At 41.4% G+C, this 24,175-nt stretch overlaps 1 protein-coding gene across 5 annotated transcripts in view; it reads left to right on the top strand.

Annotated features, from left to right (window-relative positions):
• Positions 1 to 24,175, top strand: part of cdk14 (cyclin dependent kinase 14) — a 524,692-nt gene that overhangs the window by 143,119 nt on the left and 357,398 nt on the right. For all 5 annotated transcript variants that reach the window (XM_080210276.1, XM_080210285.1, XM_080210303.1 and 2 more), the window contains 2 exons: positions 4,269 to 4,363; positions 16,450 to 16,529. In XM_080210276.1, coding sequence (XP_080066402.1) covers positions 4,269 to 4,363; positions 16,450 to 16,529 — 175 coding nt within the window. The remainder of the gene's footprint in view (positions 1 to 4,268; positions 4,364 to 16,449; positions 16,530 to 24,175) is intronic.

Raw genomic sequence — 24,175 nt, 5'->3', positions numbered from 1 at the left:
CACCAGGTTTTAGTCCAACCTATTTATTTGATAATATACTCACAAGCTTTCGAGGGACACCCTCTTCGTCAGGTGAATGGAGAGTTCTGGCCTCAGACAGAGCATGTAACAATAGTACCAAGCTAGAAGTTTGGTTGTTGCTGAAGTAATGAAAACAGTGTGAAATCTTGGGTATTTGGCATTCAGTATTGGAAAATAATTCTACTGTAGATGATCCTGCATTTCTGAAAAAAAATTAGAACAACTGAGCGCAGGAGAAGCCACTCGAATCATTATAGCTTCTTGTTGCATTTGGAATAACCCTAATTTGTTATATTCAGCCTGATTTATTCTAAGAATGGCTTGCTCTTCAGCAAAAGAGGTCTTGGTTTCGCTTTTTGATTTCTGGTAGTTACTTGAGTTTTCCTTATTGCTAACATTTAATATTTTATATACCTCCATGTGCTTTATTCCCTTCCTCCTTTCTGAACTGCTAAGTTTGAGGTTTGTAAATTTTTCTAGCTCAAACCTTGGCGTTCGGGCTCTGTTTGCAGTACTCACTCCCTCCGAGCTCCAACCAACAGTGGCAACCATGTGTGCCACCTATATGGTGCACTGCAGGAACTCATCACAGCTCTTTAGGCAGCACCTTTCAAACCCATGACCACTGCTATCCAGAAGGACAAGCAATGGATACCTGAGAACATTGCCACCTGGAAGTTCCCTTCCAAGTGGCTCACCATCCAGAATTGGAAATGTATCACCATTCCTTCACCTTGCTGGGTCAAAGTACTGGAACTCCCTCCCTAACAGCATGGTGGGTGTACCTACACTATAGGGGAGTGCAGCAGTTCAAGAAGGCAGCTCACCACCCACCTATGTTGAGAGTGATTAGGGATGGGCAGTGAATGCTTGCCTAGCCAGCAGTACTCACATCCCATAAATGAAGAAAAAAATCAAATAGTTTGACCCTTGGTGAGCAGAATTAAATATGATGCTCTCAACCCTGTGGTTCCAATAAGTGAATTGTAGTGTCTCAGCATTATTTGTATCATCCGGTACTCTGCTTTTTCAGCTGAAGACTTCTGGATTCTCGTTGCTGTTTTCTAATTCTTCCTGCATAATATCAGGCACTGTAAGTGATCTTGCTGGTGATTGTTGAAAGCTCATCTAAGTTTCTTTTTAACAATTCAATCCCATTGTCTATAATTGTGCAGCAAATGTAACAACCAAGATCTGTTTTACCAGTTTATATAAATTTTATTTGCCATTTTTCAATATTCTTGACTGATGTGTCCTTTAATAAATCATTTGCTGCATTATTTATTGATGCACTTGCCGTCTTTAATGTCCAAAAAATGGACACACTTACTTTCATTTTCAATATACAAGTTAGTAAATGGTTTGACCTGATTGACTAATTTACACTATTATCAGGATAAGTTGTTCTAAGCTATCCATGTCAATTATGTCATCAAAGTCCAAATTTCTTTCTTATCCTTACATAGGATATCAGCATTTGTTGTTCAATCCTGATTGCCCTTGAGAACGCTGTGCTGAGTGAGCTGACTTCTTGAAATTCTGCACCCCATGTGGTGTAGGTACATCCATGGTGCTGTTAGGAAAGGAATTTCAAGATTTTGACCCAGTGATAGTGAAGGAATGGTGATGTATCTAGAAGTCAGAATAGTGTGTGACTTGGAGGGGAAACTGGTGGTGATGTTCTTATGCACCTGCAGCCCTTGTTCTTCTAGGTGGTAAAGGTCAGGAGCTTGGTGGTATTGTTGACAGAGCCTTGTTGAGTTGCTGCCTCACATCTTGTAAATGCTATACTCCATTGCTACTGTGCATCAGTGGTGAAGGGAGTAGATGGGTTGCTAATCAAGTGGGGTGCTTTGCCTAGATGTTAGACATCTTGAACTTTGTTGCAGCTGTAATTATCCAGGCAAGTGGATAGTGTTTCATCACATTTGAGTTTTTTTTTGATGGTAGGCAGACTTTGGTGAGTTAGGCTAGTTACACGCCACAGAATTCCCAGCCACTGACCTGCTTTTGTAGTCACAGTATTTATTATGGCTGGTCCAGTTCCGTTTTTGGTCAATGGTAATCCCCAGGATGCTGATTGTGGGGGATTCATCAGTGATAATGATATTGGATCTCGTGGAGAGATGGTTACATTTTCTTGCTGGAGGTGGTCATTGCCTGATAGTTGTGTGGCAAGAATGTTGCTTGCCGCTTATTAGCCCATTTCTAAATCTTGTCCAGGTCTTGAGGTATATGGAAGTGGACCTATTCTATATCTGAGGTGTGACAAATGATTGCTGATGATTGCAAAATGTTCACAAACATCCCACTTCTGATCTTGTGTTAAAAGGAAGGTATTGAAGTGGCTGTGATGATTGGGCCGAGGACACTATGCTGTGGAGCTCCTGCAGCGATATCCTGGGTCTGAGATGATTGACATCCAGTGAATGCGTCACCCTGTGCTATGCATGACTCCAACCAGCGGAAACCACTTCCCCTTCACTTCTGTTTTGCAAAGGTGCCTTGATACCACACTGGGTCAAATTCCACTTTAAAATGCAGGGCAGCCAATCTGGGTACCTCCCCCCACTGGAATTTTTGAATCATGGCAGTAATAAGTTCAGGAGCTGAAGGACCCTGGTGAAATCCAATCTGAGCATCAGTGAGCAAGTTGTTTCTATGTAACTGTTGCTTAATACAGCTTTAAATAGGTTGTCTTAATGAAAGCTATCAAAGACCCAGAGGACCATAGGCTGCTCTCCACCTTTCTTGAGAGACAACCAACTGGCGGTGATTTAACCTGAGGGTCACCATGTCTCAGGCAAGGGGCAAGATTGAAACGGCGGGGGTTTGATGGATAACGTCAGTTGGTACGGGAATTGAACCCATGCTGCTGGTGTCACTCCACATCACAAACCAGCTGTCCGGCTAACTGACATCACTGTCCCCCCACCTGTTGTCTTGATAGTACTGTCGACAATGCATTCTATTAGTGCACTTCGGAGAATAGACTGGTGATGTGGTAATTGGCCCATTTGGATTTTTTGTGGATACAATTCCTGGCACTCCCTCCCTAGCCTCACTGTGGATGTACTGCACATGGACTGTCGTGGTCTAACGAGGCAGCTCACCCACCACTTCAAGGTCAATTGGGACTAGACAATAAAAATGCTGGCCTCGCCAATAACATCCACATCCTGTAAAAGAAAAATCTAATGTAAGGTTATGAATACAGATGTTTGTTTTTACAAGGGATGAAGTATTGGTTTCTGGAATTAGTGTTTTAATGAGGTGTGAAGTCTGTGAAAGTTATTCAGAACTCCGTGGCTTCTGTGGTCTGCCCATGATGGATACTGGGTGAGTTGGCATGTTGGATGCAGGGGTGGTGGGTGGGAGAGAGTTGGCAGGTGTTGGTACTGAGTTGGCTAAGGGGCCATGGGGATGAGCCAGGGATGATAAATTGACATTAAGTTGGAAAAGGAGTGTAGGATTGCACGTATGCCCTTGGGGACTGGGTAGGGCATGTGCGCGCTAGGGGGCCTAAGATTTAAGCAAGTCCGAGAGAACAAAATGGGCATTTTAACATTCACCTCAGTACTTGGCATTCCTTCTGACCATCTCAGATCTGTGCCTGGGAATGGTGGGCCTGACTCCATGCTGAACCTACCCTCGGAGCAAGGATCCCATTGCTCGGGGCGCCTTTTTCCCGAGGCAGGTGAGATGAGCAGGATAATTCCATGGACCAGGCCTAGATTTCTAATGATGGGATTGCTTGTTGAACCATCTTTTTCTAATGCTGACTAGTATTTTCTGTCTTCACTTGAAATTTCTGGCATTCAAAATCTATCTGGTCTTGCTTAAATAATTAATTAATTAAACTCATTTATTGACACAGGCATGTGACAGTGATTTTTGTTCTCAAATATTTAGTGATTCATACTCGTACTTCTAGATTAATATTCCGGGTGCTCTGGTTTCCTTCCACAGTCCAGTGATGTGTGGATTAGGTTGTTGGCCATGCTAAATTGCCCTGAGTGTTTTGGGGGGGGATTAACAGGGTAAATGTGGGGTAACAGGATTAGAGCCTGGGTGGGATTGTGGTTGGTACAGACCCGATGGGCAAAATGGTCTCCTCCTGTACTGTAGGGATTTTGTGACGTGACATGCTGGAAGGTTTAGTATTAATTCATGGTGTGTAAAAGTGTTAATTATCTGGAACTTCAAACAATTGCTTCATGTTTGTTTCTCTCTTCTCTTTTTTTTAGCCAACAAGCCCTAAATTTGGAAAAGCTGACTCCTATGAGAAATTAGAAAAATTAGGCGAAGGATCCTATGCCACAGTGTACAAAGGAAAAAGCAAGTGAGTGTCCTGCCATGCTATCAGTACTTGTTCTGTATTCGAAATGTCAGCTCTGCCTCAGTAGGTAGCACTTCTGCCTTTGAATCAAGATGTTATGGGTTCAGGTGCCATTCCAATACGAGGCTGACAATTCCAGGCAGTATTGAAGGAGCTGCACTGTTCAGAGTTCCTGTCTTTTCAATGAAGCATTTCTATTTTGAAGAAAAGCTGAAAAGTTATCACTGACATTCTGGCCAATATTAATCCCTCCAGCAACATCACTAGTCCTGGTCAATTGTTGTTTGAACCTTGCTGCAAATTGCCTGCAGTATGGTAATGATTACATTTCAAAGGCTTCTCATTGTGCAATGGCTTGGGATGTTCTGAATTATGAAGTTGCTTCTTAAATATAATCAATATAAATGCATTTTTCTCTCTTTATCTCACCCTCCCTCTCTCTCTCTCTCCCTCTCTCCACCTTTTTCTTTCTCTCTCTCTCTCTCTTGCTCACTCTCCTTCTTCCCCCGTTCTCACGCTACTCACTTGACGAAGGGGCAAACCCCGAAAGCTTGTGGGTTTACTATCAAATAAACTGGTTGGACTTTAACCTGGTGCCGTGAGATGACTTTGTGTTTACCTCACAAATTTGCCATGGCTAATCCACCTGACTCACACAACTTTGGCCACTAAAGAGCAATTTTAACATCGCCAGTCCACCTAACCGGCACATCTTCGGATTATGGGAGAAAACTGGAGCACCCGGAGAAAACCCACCCAAACACAGAATGTGTAATCTCTACACGGATAGTTACCGAAGGCTGAAATTGAACCTAGGTTGCTGGCGCTATGCGGCAGCAGTGCTAGCCGCTGTGCCACTGTGCTGCTGTGTAATGTACTTTCTTGGTCAGCACTTCTGGGGGCGGCACAGTGGTTAGCACTGCTGCCTCACAGCACCAGGGATCCAGGTTTGATTCCCGACTTGGGTCATTTTCTCTGCAGAGTCTGTACGTCCTCCCCGTGTCTGCATGGATTTCCTCCAGGTGCTTCGGTTCCTCCCACAGTCCGAAAAGCATGCTGGACAGGGGCATTGGCCATGCTGAATTCTCCCTCAGTGTACCTGAACAGGCACCAGAGTGTGGCGACTAAGGGACTTTCACAGCAACTTTGTTGCAGTGTTAATGCAAGCCTATTTGTGATACTAATAAATAAACTTTAAAACTCTGGTCCAACAAGGAATAAAATGATTCTGGATTTGGTTTTTGTAAATGAAGTGAAGCACGTGACCTAGATGATCTCTAATTCCAACCGTGATCAAAACATAATCTGGTTTAACGTGAACAACCAGAAGATATCAAAAGTAAAACTCTCAACTGATTTGCGTTAATTTCAGTGATTTTAAGCGGAGATCTATGTTCTATGTTTTATGTTCTATGTTCTATCTAAGGCAAATGGATAAGGAATTGAATTCCAGGACCGAGCTGTAACAAAGCAATGGAAGGCATTCCGGGAACTGCTATTGTAAAATAGACAGTCCTTTTGAAGGGAAAAATTGGATGCTCTATTACTAATGTTCCATAGCAGGCAAAGGAGATGCACCTGAAAATAAAGCTTTGTCAATGTCAGAGGCAAGATCCAATTAATAACCAGGATGATTATGCGTGTTGAGGAAGGAATTGGAAACATTGATATGGCAAGCAAATAAAGGTGATAAGAGAAGATGAGCAGGCAATATTAAATTGAATCTTGTAACTTTTCCTAAATAAACACACAGTGCAAGTTACTTGCAGGGGTAAAGGTTGGGCCTATTTGGGATCCATGGGGAAATCTTCATGTAGAGGCAAAGGATATACCCAAAGTATGAAGCAAGCATCTTGCAATTGTTTTCCCATAGGAAGCAGATGTTGTGATGGTTACACTATCCTCTCTATATCAAACTGAAATCCATAACTTTGGTATATTTCATTTTTCTGTTAACGTTAGAATGCTGCACCCTGCATCCATGTCTGTCGTTTTTAAAAATTGGAGTGTATTATGGACTCAAAATCACCTTTGGGCACAAACCACTGACCAGTCTGAAAAATATCCATCCACTATCACCATTTGCTTCCACTTACTACACCAATATTGTATCCATACTGCTACTTTTCCCTCAACTTCATGGGCTCCTGCCTGTTGTTGAATGCCTTCCTCTGAATGTCAGTATGTAGCTCATCTACTACACTACTGCAATCACCCTTTTCAATTGCCTCAAAATTCCAATCAAGTTGACCAGAGACAGTATAGCTTCAATCAATCCATGCTGACTTTCCTTGATTAACAATAGCATGTCCAATTGAAAACTCATTTTATCTCTAATAATGACACCAATAGCTTCCAACATCCACAACCATCTTCCTTTGTGCTAACTATGACTCTAACCACCAGAGAATTTCCCCCCAATTTATAAGGATGTTTCCAGGAGTGGAAACTTTTAGCTACTTGGAAAGACTTTTCTTTAGAACAGAATAGGCCGAGGGGTGACTTAATTGAGGTATATGAAACTGACTGGTCTAGATAGAGTAAATAGAGACAAACCACTTACCTTGGCAGAGGGGTTAATGACAAAGGGATATAGAATTAAAATAATTGGTGGAAAGCTTAAAGCGGAGATCAGGAAACATTTTTCACCCGGAGGGTGGCAGCAGTCTGGAAGTCATGCCTGAAAGGGTGTTAGAGGCAGAAGCTCTCACTAGTTAAAAAGAAAACACTTGAATGTTGATTTGAAGAGCCTGTGACCAAATGCTGAAAGATGGATTAGGCTGGGACCATCACGAACACAGTGGGCTAAGTGGCCTCCTCCTGTGTTGTAAATCTTCAATGATCCCATGATTCTAACTTTATAAATGACTGGTTAAGCCTCAGCTGGCGTTCTGGACATGATAGAACCTTAAATCACATGGGACAATTGGAGGGCAGGCAATAAATACTGGCCTTCACATTCCAAGAAGGAACTATAGAAAGAAAAGAATGATTTACTAGGATGTTACCAGGAATGATGGGCTTCAGCTACAAGAGAGATTGGTGGTGGAATTCTTTTTTGGAAGTGGGTCAGTAACATCCTAATTGGAAAAACTCTATTTGGACCAATATTTTTATTTCCCCCATTTGTAGTGCATTTTTCTTCTCAGTAAAGATCACATTGCTTGGGGAAGAAAGTTCTAGAGGGCAGATGAGAATTCTTCTCATTGAAAAGCCTAGATCTGGAACAGTAAAACCGAAAAGTTCATGGAAGCAGATTCCATAATTTCTTTTAAGAAAGGAGTTAGTCAGGTGCTTGATGGTAATGAACTTGCAGGATAATGGACACAGGCAGGGATGTGGGACTGAGCATAACTACTCAGAGCCAGTACAGGCTAAATTCCCGACTCTTATGCTGGAAGTTTCTGATTCTAACTGAAGCAATTCGCTGTTCGTTTCATTCTAAGATAACCAATGGTTTTTGCAGTAACTTTATGTTGTGCCTGCCGCACAGTTTGTTTGAATCCTTATATGGTGGACAAATAACTGAGTTAGACGTCTTGTTAGTACAACCAATATTTATTTAAGACACAATCAATAATCACCCACCCAACCAACAATAAGTTATCTTTACAGAAATACGAGAGTTCATGTCCAATGCAAGACTTTGACTTAACTTTGCATGATTGGCAAGCACCCAAGCAGATATTGGCCTTTATCTGTGCGCTGGTCTTGGTCGTCTTCTGTGTAGCCTGGTCCTTTGGTCTGGTATGGCACTCTGGCTCTGGTCTTCCTTCCTTCTCGGGTATGATGGCTCTCCTCATGCTGGTCGTCGCTGGTGATGGTCGCCAGTGTTGTAGCTCGTTCATGGGGTCCAAGAGAGAACCTCTGTGCAGCAGCTTTTTATCCCTTCTTGGTTTTGTCCTTTTTGGATGGTCTCCTGGTTCTTGTCAATCAGTTGATCAGGGCTTGATCACCTTGATCAATAAGAGTCCAATCAGGTGCTGCAACACCGATCTCTGGATGTGTACCCAACAGCCATGCCTGTAGGTGCTGAAGGCACATAGGGTCACATACCCCCCTCCCAAATAAGGGGTTAAGGTAAACAAGTATGTTTGACCAGAAGGTGTCCATTTTCTTTGGGATGGTGCATTTCCTATGTATTCAGTAGTCTGAGTTGCAGCCTGTTTATCCCTGTCTTTTTAAGCTGCAGTCTGCTGTTTCAGTGCTTATCAAATTATCCCAGCGTGCTCTGTAAATCACCATTTTAGGTGGCCCATTTGACCACATTTACACGTGCAATAAATATAAATGTTTATTATGCTGCATCATTGCTGTGGTGTTTCTCCCTTTATGCAAGGTTACAGCTAAGACCTTGAAAGTGAAGTACTCTTAAATAAAAGCAACAGCCTTGATGCTGGAAGTTACTGTGGTATTATGAATAAAAATGTACTTCCCTGCGTTAACTGACTGAACCAGTGAAATAGAAGCTGCAACTGAGGGGCAAATAAGTGTTACAATTGCCTCGATTAATGAGAGATGCATTGATGATTTTGGATCTAGAGAAACATGAAAATTTACAGCATGTCATTTATGAAAATAATGAAATCGAAAAGCAACTTTGTTACAAGTGTAGGTGTAGAAAGTTACGAAAATGAACTCTTTTTCCTCTGAAGTTCTGAACATACAAATAAAATCTGGTTTTGACAGTAAAGGTAAGCCACATACACATCTTGTAGTTCCATACAGCAAGAAAAGAAATTGCTAATAAGGACAAAACTAATTAATAGACTTGGAGAAGTATTTTCAGAATAAACATGAGCAACCATTTGATCATGTTAAATTAAAAGAATTACCCCTGACAGTTTTATTGTAAAAGCCAGTTAAAGTTGATATAGTCTACATTTATAAAAAGATAACTGAAATACAAAGACCTACTGTTGACCAGAAAACGTGCGTCAAACATAGAGGGTGGTGAGTGTCTGGAACAAGCTGCCAGAGGTAGTACTAGAGGTGGGTACAATTCTATCTTTTAAAAAGCATTTAGATAGTTACATGGATATAGAGGGATATAGGCCAAATGCGGGCAATTGGGATTAGCTTCGGGGTTTAAAAAAAACAGTGGCATGGTCAAGTTGGGCCGAAGGGCTGTTTCCATGGTGTAAACCTCTTTGACTCTGCCTATGAGAATAAAAACTATAAATGTCCAAACACAATGTTTTTATCTCTAATGCAGCACTGAAACTGGTCCAAACAAAGTTTTAAATAATATCTTCTGTGACTGACCCATCTAGGAACTCATACCACTTCCACACAAGCAACAAGCCTAACTGCTCCCTGTTCTTGTTGACCTTCATGCCCAGTACAAATCCTGGGGCTAAATTTGACAATCCATCCCTGTCTAACTCACGTTTACAAAGACTGATCTTATAAACTCTGCTGACCAAGAAGTTATCACCATGCTTCTCCACATCTGTGTCTCCATAATATCTATTAATTTGTGAACAAGGCCTTTTCCGTTTTGATAATGATGTGTTTTATGCCAGATAATCTTTATCCATTGGTCGGAAACCTGAAAAATGGTTTTAAAAACAGAGGTAAAGTGATTTGAAATTCGCAGCACAAAACGCTAACCCCAGTTTACATTACCATATGTTTCACAATTAAATGGAGTGGAGCCAGCCTGCCTGCAAAGCCCATCAAAGACAATGACCTCAGAATATTATGAAGGACTTGCCTCCCATCTAAAGAGCAAACCATCTATGACAGTCACCTGAGGTACTCAACTGTTGTAGAAGGCCGTTAGCCATTGCTCAAGCCATTAGTCTTGATATAGCTTCGAGACATGAGGTTAATCAAGTCACTTTTGGAATCCACCAGCAATGGGCAGGATTTTATGGCCCCACTCATCTCGAAACTGTAAAATCCCACCCGAGGTCAATGGACCTTCCCATTGTTCACCCCTCTGATTCCCATGGCGGACAGGGCAGTAAAAGTCTGGCCAATGTCTTTTTTAAATTCTCCTAGCAGTTGAAAAAGGAAGGCCACATGACATGCCAGCCCTTTGTATGTTTGACGCACATTTTCCCGGCAGAATTGAGGACAATCAGCTTGGGGAGAGGTTCCTCCCGCTTCCTTTTCTCTCAAACCCATTGGGTAGGCTTTGAGCCCAATTTGCTGACTCTGATTATCCAGGGATGCTCTGCTGCAGACAGAGATTTCTTAAAAGAATCCGATCCAGAACTACCATCTCCAAAGAGCAACCAACCTTAGGTTGCATACCTCTTTTCCATGGACTTTGATTTGGCCAACTTAGCCTTCCCAACTCTAATTTGTACACGTGTGAGAGAACTTTGTGTGTATGTGCGTGTGAAAGTCATTGTTTATTTTATAGCATATAATATCTAAAGGCTTCATTAATAGTGGTATTGTGTGTAAGAGTATGGGTCATGTTAAAATTGTTAGGCTTCTTCTGGAATACTGCACCCAGTTCCTCATATTTGAGGGAGGGTGTGAAGGCATTAGAAAGTAGAGGAGATTTATAAGAAAAATTCCTGGGATAAAGAACTGTAGCTATGAGGATACGTTGCAGCTGCTTTCCTTGGAGGAAAAAATGGCTGAGAGGAAACTTGATAGAGATCTTCAGGATGCTGAGGGGTAAATTGTGAAAAATTGTTCCCACTCGGGAGAGTATTGAGAACTCGAGATTCAAAATAATTAAAGGAGTAAAAGTGATGCAGGGAAAAAACATTTTCGCCCAAAGGATAGTTGGAGACTGGAATGAACTTCCTGAAAGGGTGATGGAGACAGATTCAGTCGAGATATACAGAAGGGAACTGGATTGCTATCTGAAAAGAATGTGCAAGGTTATGAGGATAAGGCAGGAGAGTGGGTCCAGGTAGAATGCTCTTAAAGCCAGTGCAAACTCAATAGGCGGAATGGCATCCTGCACTGTAAAGATTGTAATTTACTGTGACCAGATTAAGTGTAATAAAGTTAACCTCCTTCTTTGCTAAACTCAAAACCTGCCCTATTGGTTATTTTATGATCACGAAGTTCTCAGCGAATTGGCAAGTGTATCCTTTTTAAAGAAAAAAGCTGTTGCGGTGAAATGAGGACGGGGCAAAGAGGGAAGCCGTTCGACCCTTCCTGGGGTCTTAACACCATTCAGCAGCTTATTATGGATGCTTGCATGGACAATGTGGCCTGGATGAAAAGTTAGTTGAGAGACAGTGACTTGTCTGACATCTATTTCTGGTGAGCAGAAATTTCCTCTAAGTAAATATTGAGAAGACTAAAGCCATTATTTTTCATTACAAATGTTTCCTCACCAACAATTTTTTTTTCTTTTTCCTGGTAACCATCGAAGGCAGAACAAAACAGTTTGCAACCTTGTTTGCTTCTGAGATGAACTTTCATCCGCATACCCGCATCATCACTAAGAGTGCTTGTTTTCCTCTTGACGTCAACTTTGTCCAAGACTCAGCTCATTCACTGCTGAGCTTCTTAGCTGTACCTTTGTTATGTCTAGATTTGACATTTTCGACATATAATTACTCCCTCTGTCCTGACTTGATTTTATTATCGTCGCACACAAAGAACAGTACAGGAACAGGCCCTTTGGCCCTGTGCCGATCACGTTGTCCTATCTAGACCAACCGCTTGTATCCCTCTATTCCCCGTCTGTTCATATGTTTATCCAGATAAGTCTTAGATGTCGTTAACATGTCTCAACCACCTCAGTTGGCAGTGCATTCCAGACCCCCATCACCCTCTGTAAAAAAAAAACTTCCCTGTACATCTCCAATGAACCTTCCCCCTTTACCTTGAACTTGTGTCCCCTTGTAATTGTCATTTTTGCCCTGGGGGGGGAAGCTTCCAACTGTTCACCCTATATACACCACTCGTAATTTTATAAACTTCTATCAGGTCCCTCCTCAGCCTTCGTCCTTCTGGGGAGAGCAGTCCCAATTTATTCAATCTTTCCTCATAGCTCATACCCTCCATACCAGGCAACATTTCTGTACTCTCTCCAAAGCCTCCATGTCCTTGTAGTGTAGTGACCAGAATCAGACAGAGTATTCCAAATGTAGCTTAACCAACATTTTATGTAACTGTAACATAATTTGCCAACTTTTAAACCTGATGCCCCCATCCGATGAAGCATGTCATGTGCTTTCTTCTTCAGCTTTTCCACCTGTGCTGCCGCTTTTAAGGATCTGTGGACCTGTACCCCCAGATCTGTGTCTATATACTCTTGGTGGTTCTGCCATTTATTTCATAGCTCCCATCTGAATTGGATCTACTAAAATGCATCACCTTGCATTTGTCTGGATTAAATTCTATCTGCCATTTCTCTGCCAATTTTCCAGCCTATCAATACCCTGCCGTATTCTCTAACAATCTTTGTCACTATCCACAATTGCACCAGTCTTAGTATCACCCGCAAACTCGTTAATCAGACCAGCTATGTCTTTTTCCAAGTTTTATACGTGTGTGTGTGTATTACAAACAGCAGAGGGCCCAGCAGTGGTCCTTATGGAACACCATTAGTTGCAGACCTCGATTCAGAAAAACACCCTTCCACTGCTACCCCCTGCCTATGGCCAAACCAATTCTGAATCCATCTAGCTAGTTCACCCCTGATCCTGTGATTTAATTTTTCACACCACATGTAGTAATACTGCTGCTGGGGATTATCCTGTCCGTTCCGTTTCCTGTTTTTGTCCCACCCCAGCCTGCTTTTGCTTTGCTTATCCCATTTGCCATTTAATCTTTCCTGCCTTCCACTCTTATCACAGACCTTTTCATTCGTTCATCCCCTCTGCCCATCTTTTCCTATCTCTATGCTTACGTAAAGTCCATTATACTTTGAATGTACCCAGTTCTGATGAAAGGTGAGAAGCATTAATCCTCTTTCTCGCTCCATAGATGCTGAGCTTTTTTTGCTATTTTCTGCTTTGTTCTCCAATTTCCAGCACCCACATTATTTTGCATCAGATTTGTTGAAACAAATTTTAATGCCTCTAATGGCTAAGTTAGACAATTCTGGAGTTATTGAACCTGCAAGCCTTGTGGTTCTGTCTTATACTGGGTTAATCACCAGGCTGTTCAATGGAAGGGTTACATTTTTATTTGCACAGTGTTTGAATGATGGCTGATAGCCTTGTTTGCTAAAGATTATTTATTAGTGTCACAAGTAGGCTTGCATTAACACTGCAATGAAGTTACTATGAAAATCCCCTGGTCACCACATTCCAGTGCTTGTTTGGGTATACGGAGGGAAAATTTAGCATGGCCAACGCACCTAACCGGTACGTCTTTTGGACTGGGGAGGAAGCAGGAGCACTGGGAGGAAACCTATCGGGAGAACATGTAGACTCCATGCAGACCCCAACCCAAGGCTGCGAATTGAACTTGGGTCTCTGGTGTGTGAGGCTGCAGTGCTAACCACTGTACCACCATGAGGCCGTAAAAAGTCTGACAACACCAGGTTTTAGTCCAACCTATTTATTTGATAATATTCTCACAAGCTTTCGAGGGGACAGCCTCTTCGTCAGGTGAATGGAGAGTTCTGGCCTCAGACAGAGCATATAAAGCACAGACAGTTTAGAGATTACTGATTTAAAATGCGAATCCTTACACCTAACCTGCTGTTCAAGACCTGAAGTGGCTGACAATGTGAGTGGTAGGAGCACTGATCACAGTTTAAAGAGATGTGTATTGTCTCCAGACAGTACAGTAAGTGAGGTTTTGCAAACCCAGGCAAGTCACGGGGGTTACAGATAGTGCGACATGAACCAAAGATCCCTGTTGAGACCGTCCTCATGTGTGCGGAACTTGGCTATCAGTCTCTGCTCAGCGACTCTGCGCTGTCGTGTGTTGTGAAGGCCGCCTTGGAGAATGCTTACCCGAAGGTCAGAGGCTGAATGCCCATTCACCTGACGAAGAGGCTGTCCCCTCGAAAGCTTGTGAGAATATTATCAAATAAATAGGTTGGACTAAAACCTGGTGTTGTCAGACTTTTTACTGTGTTTACGCCAGTCCAACGCCGGCATACCCACATCATGACCACCATGAGGCAGCAGTGCTAGCCACTGTGCTGTGATCACTAAAAACCTGGCAGTGTGTGGAAACAACTGATTTGTTTGAACTGCAATCACAAGATGCTGGGCTTTGACCAAAAGGGAAAGAGATTCTTTTAAGACAGAATTTTGTCTATCTGAAGAATACTGATCTGCTGGAGTTCAATAATCGTTACTCAGCAACAGCAATGCAAGAATAAATTGCTATCTACCCCCTCATTTTTGTTAAAAAGTCTGATCTCTTCATTCTGTTCGTAGGCTGGAAGATTGCAGGTTGTTGCGTATTTAAACAGAAAAGCATGGCAATGAGTGTCAGTGATGCGTTTGTTATTTCTATGCTATCCTAATACCATTCGTTAGCCTATAATTTAGAATCTGAACTTCTCAGTGGGAGAAGCTGCGAACCACAATAACCGGAGCAGTCTAAAATTCTTCCTGCTGATAAACATTTTAATGGGCTCAAGTATCTGACTCAGTGTGATGCCTGTGAGGTTGGAGCTGCAGTAGCTATTTTACATCTTCACAAACATCCCCAGGATAAAGCCTGCAGTCAGCTGGTTCACAGTTCCATCAAAAGTAGCTTTTAAAAATGAGCGGTGTACATTACAAGCAGCGTTTCAGCTTGCATTAACCGAACAATGATGATGACAGGCAAAGGAATGAGTCGGGAGATGGACTTTTGTTCTCAAGCCGTGCATCATTTGTACCTCCCTGTGTGATTGTGAAATAATTGCTGATTAACAACCATTTGAATAAAAACCCTTTTGTGATCCAGGTTACCACATCCTCCCGACTAGAAAGGATAGTGCGTGGAAAGCCTCAATCCAGTCCGAGAGGAAAATTAATTTAGTCTTCAGGGTCCTCCTGCTTCTTTAATTGCAATTCCATTCTATTTTTGATGCTTTGTTGAATGGTTTCCCTCTTTGGCAGCAGCAAGCTCACTCTTGGTGCTGTTGTTGATCCTGTGGAGAGCTTGTCCAAAATGGACAATGAGACCCAATTACAAAACTGGGTTGGGGTTGGGGACAATAAGCAGAAGTCCTGTCCCAGTCCTCCCCCAAATGAAAGGAGGACGTGCCAGGCCAAGATTTATATTTCAAAGCAGGAGTTGAGTTGAACAATCCCCGTTCTGTATTTAGTTTATTTTTTCAGGTTATGGGAGGTCTCCCAAAGCTGAAATCTTTGCAAAGAAGAGCAGAGGGAGAGTTTGTGAGAAAATATCTGTGTGTTAGAGTGAAGGGACGCTTCTTTAAAAGTGAGACATGGAGGAATTTCTTCAGCAAGAGGGTGATGAATCTGTGGAGCTCATTGCCACAGAGGGCCGCGAAGGCCAGTTCATCGAGCCTTTTTTAGGCAGAGGTAGATTCTTGATCAGTAAGGGGATCAAGGGTTATGGGAGAAGGCAAGAGAATGGGAATGAGAATTATGTCAGCCATGATTGAATGGCAGTGCAGACTCATTGGGTCGAATGGCCTAATTCTGGTCTTATATCTTATGATCTTATAAATGTTTTTTAAAAAAAGCACAAGAGGTAGAAGTTGTTATACATTGGTTTAGATATTTTATTCTATACCTTTAAGTGTAAATGGTTTGTTGATTTAAAATGTGGAGAGATGATCAGTTGATAACCTGAAGACTGATGGTATTGTGGAAATTCTGTTTGCTGTACATTCTTAAACCTAAATGGATTCTGCTCAGTGAATCTACAAGAACAAATTGCATTACCAATGGAAGGGCTTACCTATTGGTTAGTGTCGTATTGAGATCCCCTACCACGATTGAAATTATTTTCTGCCAACACTTGCATTTGATCTTTGTATAAATAGCAGCACAGGTTATTCATACTTTAGCACTATAATTAAAAGCTAATGTTTAAGAAGAGGGAATAAAGGTAATTGAAAGCTTCAAGGAAGCGTGGACATTTGAAAGTTCAGCAGTTGTTTATTTAACAAGAGTCATCCTCTTATTAAAGGTATTTGCATTTTGTTTGACTAACTGATTGTAATTTTTTTTCTCTTGAATTAGGGTTCATGGAAAGCTGGTGGCTTTAAAGGTAATCAGGCTCCAAGAGGAGGAAGGAACTCCATTCACAGCAATCAGAGAAGGTATCATTTTGCTGTAGCTCACATTGCGTTTCCTAGAGAAAAAAAAGTACATGAAAATGCCAGAGTTGATATTATGTACTTAGCATGCAGTGCCCTTATCCAAAGCCCTTGCCCTAACGTATAACTGTAGCCTCTTCTAACCCTACTAGCTGTTGAGATTCCAGCCTTTTACACATCCCTGATTTTAATCGTTCCATTAGTCACAGCTACTGTTAGTTGGCTTGGCTCTGAGCTCTGACATTCCCTGCCTAAACCACTGTGTTCCTACCTCGTTCTTTTTAAGATGTTCTTAAAAGCCACCTCTGAAGTTTTTGTTTGGCTTTCGTAGTGTCTCTTTTTGAAACCAAACCACAGACAATGCCATAATATTTTAATTGTGTGCATGAAGCATCTTGGAATGTTCTGCTATTGTTCAAAGACAATCTTGGCATCACGCAGCATCTGTGGAGAGAGAATAGAGCCAATGTTTTGAGCCTGGAATGACCCTCTGTCAGAGCTGAAGACAAAGAAAGTAGGATAAATTAATGTTGCCTACCTTTCCCATAGAGTCAGAGGTTTACAGCATGGAAACAGGCCCTTTGAACATAAAACATAGAACATTACAGCGCAGTACAGGCCCTTCGGCCCTTGATGTTGCGCCGATCAGTGGAACGAATCTAATGACCCTCTAACCTAAACTATTCCAATGTTGTCCATGTGCCTATCCACTGACCATTTGAACGCCCTTAATGTTGGCGAGCCCACAACTGCTACAGGCAGGGCATTCCATGCCCTTACTACCCTCTGAGTAAATATTTGGCCCAACTTGTCCATGCAGCCCTGTTTTTTAAGCCCCAAAGCTAGTCCCAATTGCTTGCATTTGGCCCAATAAAGTCCCATGTGTGTCTGTCAGACGCTATCTCAGTTGCACAGCCAGAATTGCTTTACTTACAAGTAGGGAGGTCTTGCTGCAGCTGTACAGGGCATTGGTGAGGCCGCAGCTGGAGTACTGTGTGCAGTTTTGGGCGCCGCACCTGCGCAAAGATATTTTGGCCTTGGAGGGAGTGCAGAGGAGGCTTACTAGGCTGATACCGGAGTTGAGGGGGTTGAGCTATGAGGAGAGGCTGAATAAACTAGGCTTGTACTCATTAGAGTTTAGAAGAATGAGGGGAGATCTCATTGAGACGTATAAGATGATGAATGGGATGGATAGGATAGAGGTGGAGAGACTCTTCCCGCTCAAAAAAGACAGTAGGACTAGGGGACACAGCCTCAAGATAAAGGGGGGGGTGGTTTAGAACGGAGTTGAGGAAGAACTTCTTCACTCAGAGGGTGGTGAATCTCTGGAATTCTCTGCCCGTTGAAGTGGTGGAGGCTGCCTCGCTAGATATTTTTAAGACGCGGGTTGATGGGTTTTTGATAAGCGAGGGGATTAAGGGTTATGGGGAGAGGGCGGGAAGGTGGAACTGAGCCGCGACAGATCAGCCATGATCTTATTGAATGGCGGGGCAGGCTCGAAGGGCTAGATGGCCTACTCCTGCTCCTATTTCTTATGTTCTTATGTTCTATATTCTAAGGAAACCGTGAGATGCTTAAATGCAGTTGATTTTCAGAAGGATATACTTGGGACTGTTTTCCTGGCAGTTTTTCAGATAAAAAACATTGTTCTATAATATGGTTAGTCTGATTTGTTACCATAGTTTTCTGCTCTTAACACTCAGTGTTAAGCTACTGGTTGCCATTGATGTTGCAGTTGTAAAACTTTGAGTTGTGTGTCAGTTGCTGTGAAAACTACAATGATAGTATATCACACACTACAATCAAAAAATAATAATCAGCGTGCAGAAAGACTGAGCCCGATACTGGATGATATATATCTTTATATTATAGGTACATAATATACCTATAGCAATGACAGAATCAAACTGTTTGCCTCTTCCTTATGTTTTTAAAAATAGTGTAGGGACAAAATGACCAGGCACAAAACATCTAAATTCATCATCAGCTAATTGTAATTTCATATTGTTTAATTGTGGATATTACAATACTGATACACTAGGAGATACAACATAGCTGAAAATCATTAATTGTATTGTATTTTCCTTGTACCTTGCTGCAGCATTCAGAACGCAATGGTCTAAATTTTACGAACTAAGGGCCTTCAGTACAGAGCTTTCCATTTATTGATAGTTTTTTATTAAAGTTTATTTATTAGTATTGCAAATAGGCTTACAGTAACACTGCAATGAATTTACTGTGAAAATCCCCTAGTTGCCACGTTACGGTGCCTCTTCAGGTACACCGATGGAGAACTTAACATGGTCAATGCACCTAACCAGCAGATGGAAAGCAATGCGTGTGGTTGGTGTATTGATCTCTGTCCAAATTTCCAGAATGTACTCCAATCTCTCTCAGCTTTAGGTTGAAGTTACAATTCATTAAACCAATTACAATATCTAAAAGAGCTTTCATTTTATCTGATCTTTACATGCATTGGTATTATCATAGAATTTGACAGCAGACAGGGTTACTGGTCCATGTCTGTGCTGTCTTTATGAAAGACCAATCCAATTAAACCACTAATATTTGGATGTTTGCTTCTGAAGGGAATAGTGGGGATAAGGAATTTAGTATTGTTTATGCGCAGTTCGGGACCAGTTCAGAAACTCCAAGATATGTTATAAAGTTAGCCTGGACCCTGACTTTATTTAATTTTGGCATTAGTGCGAGCATAAGGTGTTTCACTCAAGGTGTGATTCTATTAACCTTCTTATTAAAACAAACTTTATTTAACAACAAAGTTAAAATGCAACAAAAATAATTAGCATAACTTTCACCAATTGAAATACTTAAACATGACCAGGCATAAAACTTAACAGCTAGCTGTCTTTATAGTTTCAATTCAAACAATATCCCCACAGACAGACATCCTTCAGAATCAATTAGCACAAAAAAAGCTTGTGGGTGCTATGCTTCTAGTGCTTTACCCCCTCCCCCTGGACAGAGATACAAAAATATCCCTGGCTTCTGATACCTATGCAGCAGCCTCCAGAGGAAGATCTATCTTCAAACTGTAAAACTTCAGAGAAGGAGACCTATTTTCTGGCAGATCCCAGTCTCATCTCCAGAGAGATAGAGAGCTATTCTCTCAAAATCCCAAGCAGCAACTGAGCTTGTTTCTCAGTGTGAGCCTAGCTACACCAGTCACATGATTTTTCTGTCACAAAAATTGTATTCAAACAAACATTCCAGCAATTAAGATAAATTACGCTTCTGCAGCATCAACATGTGGACTGCTGGTTATAGACAAAGCGTACTGTAAATATAATTGAATCCTAAACAAAATCCTGCACAAGAAACTTGACACAAATACATTTCTTGAAGGCACAGTATTGTCACAGGGCCAATTCACTAACTGGAGGGACTAGGGTTACTTTAGATGATGAGTAAATGGCCTTACTAAATTATTTTGCGACAACCTTTTTCCTCTTGTCTTGATCGTATCGTGACCATGCTCTTGTGTAGTTGATCCTTGCCCTCATGCACCAAATACATGTTCAGCAATGCCATCTCTTTCCATCCCATGCAGGCACCTTTTGAAGTTCTCCAAATATCTATTGTTGTCCTGGTCATTTTCTTGAGAGTTTTTTTGCTCTGAGGGTAAATCTTTAGAATTCTCTACCTCCTGAGGTCTGTGGAAGCTTAGTTATTGAGTATGTTTAAAGCAGTGATTGATAGATTTCTAAATAACAATGACATAAAGTGGGGAGGGATGCATTAAGTGGATGATATTGAATGTGGAACAGGCTTGATGGACTGAATGCCCTACTGCTCCTTTGTCCCTCTTCTACATGAAGATATAAAATGAGCCTCTTTATATATGTGGATGACTCCTGGTTTATCCAACTATTTTCCTTACTAGTAGAATAACCATTCTGAGATGGCTGTAGCTATCAGCTATATTTTCCCAAATAGGACCAAAGTGGTCAATCAAGTTAACATTCGGAATTAATTCATACAGTAAAGGTGAAATGTATCATTTGAAAGTACTGTTTCCCTCAAACCTCACACCAGAAAACAATACCTAAAAATATCTCGAGTGGTCATTGCTGTCTTTCTCAGAGGAAGAAATGTATAAATTCTAATGGCATGTTATTTTAGCTGCAAATCCACAAGGATTTGTAGGTTTATTTCGGGTAGAGACAAAAATGTGGATAAAGGGACTATTTTAAAATTCATTAGGGTCTGCAAAACCCATCTTGTGACAGTTATCATTAAGTATCTTTCTGTCAATATAATACATTTATTTCTTGTGTGTCTAAACATTAAGTGGAGCTAATTTAATACTGTTTACAAAATGTTCTAAAGTACTGTTAACTTCTGAGTTTGACTACTCACTGGATCCTTTGCTTTCAATAGGTTACTGGGTAGAAGAGACACTGAACAATTTGTTTTTTATTTCATGTACAAAACTATTGAATTAAATTTTGTTTTAAAATTGTTTAAAGATTCTCAAGTACTTTAGATGAAAAGGATGCCATTTCAGTGAAAAGAAAACCCCTATTGCAGACATAGAACATAGAACACTACAGCACAAACAGGCCCTTCAGCCCACGAGTTGCGCCGATCACATCAACACCTACCAACCTACAGACCTATCTATAACCCTCAATCTCATTAAACCCCATATACTCATCCAGAAGTCTTTTAAAAGACCCCAGCGAGTTCGCCTCCACCACCACTGACGGCAGCCGATTCCATTCACTCACCACCCTCTGAGTGAAAAACTTACCCCTAACATCACTTCTGAACTTCCCTCCTTGCACCTTAAATCTGTGTCCTCTCGTAGCAACCATTTCAACCCGGGGAAATAGCCTCTGAGAGTCCACCCTATCTATTCCTCTCAACATTTTGTAAACTTCTATCAGGTCACGCCTCAACCTTCGTCTCTCCAGGGAAAAGAGTCCCAGCTCCCTCAACCTAACTTCATAAGGCATGCCTCCCAGTCCAGGCAACATCCTTGTAAATCTCCTCTGTACCCTCTCAATAGCTTCTACATCTTTCCTATAGTGAGGCGACCAGAACTGCGCACAATACTCTAAATGAGGCCTGACAAGGGTCTTATAAAGTTGCAGCATTACCTCCCGATTCCTAAACTCAAACCCTCGATTAATGAAGGCCAGTACACCATACGCCTTCTTGACCACCTCCTCCACCTGCGAGGCCGATTTAAGAGTCCTGTGGACCTGGACCCCTAGATCCTTCTGCTCTTCAACACTACTTCAACACCAGACGTATTGGAAGATCACATTCTTCTAATTTTCCAGTTCAGTTGCAATTTTTTCCTGTATATACAAAGTGGTCAGTGATATAGTTGAGCACTTACAGGTGTAGTTATTTGCATGCTGTTACTCACATTAAATAGAATAGATCCTTTGACATTTCTAATTAAGAATAAGTGAAGTAGTTCAGTTTTTTGTTAAATGTCTCTTTTAGGATGATGTTACTGATGGCTATCATCATATAATCAATTGGTAGTTGGCATTTCTGATTAAGTGGAACGTTTATATGCTGAAGTGTGTAGTCGAGTTTATATGGCAAAATAATCACTTACAATCTTCATTGCTGGAATTCAACATTTATCTGATCCGCAGACACATGAGGTGGGATTTTCCAGCTGCGTTCTGGAAACGAAAGATCCTGCCCGAGATCAACGGACCTTTCCATAAGTCCACTCCTCGCCCCTATGATTCCTGTGGTGGGCGAAATGGTAAAATTCACCCCAAAATGCTTGTTTTCTTGGAATTTATTTGGTTTAAAAAATTTGATCTGGTGTTCATCCTAAAACGTGAATAAACCAATGAATGTTTAATACATTCTGATATTATGGTGCCATTTTACCCTGATGGATCATATATACATTTATTGTCATTATCTATATCTGCATTAGAGGCTGGCTGCCTGGGTAAAAAATGTCATTTAATCCTGTGACCTATATTGTGAATCAAGCTTAAATTGATGGGATGGAAGTCTTCCCTCTCTGTTTAGTGCCCATCCTTAAAATATGTTTGACTAATTTCAGTCCAATTGTATTAAGTCTGATCTTTACAGCGCAAAGCTAATAGTTCAGCAATATGTTGGCAATATCTCTGAGGCCACAAGGGTATTAGCATTGGAAACGGTGAAGAAAATCACAAGGTGCAGTAGCAGTGGTCCTGCTTTTCATCTTATTTGTTTGTGGAACATGAGCATCACTGGCTGGCCAGCATTTATTACCCATCCCTAGTTACCCAAGGGCAGTTGAGAGTCAATCTCATTGCTGAGATTAGGGTTGAGATGCATGGTGCAGTTTTGAAGAGAAAGTTTTATTTGATCTAGTCTTGATAACTTTTTGGATGAGAAAATTCTATATTTCCACTATGTTTTGTGTGAAAATATGTTGACCTGTGGATCTTTTATATATGGGAGTTCCTGTTCACTTTCCCCCATGTATGTACAGCAATGGCCACTCGATGTTTTTGGATATTGTGTTCTAGTGTGGGGTTGGGGGAGTAGTACTTTCGACCAAATGATACATTTTATTGCATAATACATTATTGTATAAATTAATTCCAAATGTTAACTTGATTGATCCCATTGGAGTTTATGCCTATCTGGAAAACATAGCTGATATCTATAGCCATCTCCAGAATGGTAATTATACAAATAAAAGATATTTCACATCATTTGATGCATAGTAATACAAGGCAACTGGTAGGTATGTTTATTTAAGTAGTGCTTGATAATTAGCAATCCTCATTTCAGCAGCTCTCTTTAAATTAGACCCTTTACCCATTTTTATGCTGTGCAGTTGCTCTTAATGCCTTTTGAATTCTCTTTCATGGTGGTTGCATTTCTCAGCAAAATTGGGCAGTCTGCCATCCCCTAACATGGGAAATAATGATTGGTGCTTTTATCTGTGAAGGTCACTTTGTTTGTTGTCTGCACGCCCAAATTTGTGCATGCCAATGATGGTGTGAAAGGAGGAAGTAATAAGCAAGCGGACAAAGTTGGAGGGATGCAGAGGTTGGGGGGAGCTGCACTTACAGACAGGAAAGGAATGAGTCTGAGACAACTTTAAATGTAAATGTGAAGATGCTTTTAAATTACAGATATTGCAGGAACCAATGTATGTGAGTGAGGACAGGGTGAGTGGGTCTCAGTGTGGGATGCAATACAGAATGCAGAGTTCTTGAGCTGAGGTTTATCGAGGAATGGTGGAATCTGGAGATAGGAAAGGTGCTACTGAAGCTTTCCCCAATTGTTGGGGTAAGGTTGGATGGCTCAAAAATTGCCACTTTCCCTCAGGATGACCAATCCCAGTAAAATCTTATTGTTTTGTTGCTGAAGAGATTCATTCTCTAGCGCATTAATCATCAGCCAGCAAAACAATTGTCTTTTTGGGCAGTCCCTCAGGATCAAAGATGACTTGCTCCCACTCCAGTTTGGTAGGTTCTGGGGCATCTGTGAAGTCCAGTGCCTGATCGGCAGATTTTGCCACGTGCGGGGCAGGGTGATGTTTGAGGGGTTTGGTGGGTAGCTTGTTTGAAGGTTTGTACCCTCTTTTGTTGCGTGCTGCGACTCTTTAAAGAGTTGCTGCTGTTGCAATTCCACAGCACCAGAGGTAC

Source organism: Carcharhinus amblyrhynchos, chromosome 2 (assembly GCF_965287045.1).
Source record: "Carcharhinus amblyrhynchos chromosome 2, sCarAmb.v2.hapA, whole genome shotgun sequence".
Lineage (NCBI taxonomy): Eukaryota > Metazoa > Chordata > Chondrichthyes > Carcharhiniformes > Carcharhinidae > Carcharhinus > Carcharhinus amblyrhynchos.
Note: the sequence above shows the minus strand (reverse complement) of the source record. Positions and strands in the feature narration are given on the sequence as shown.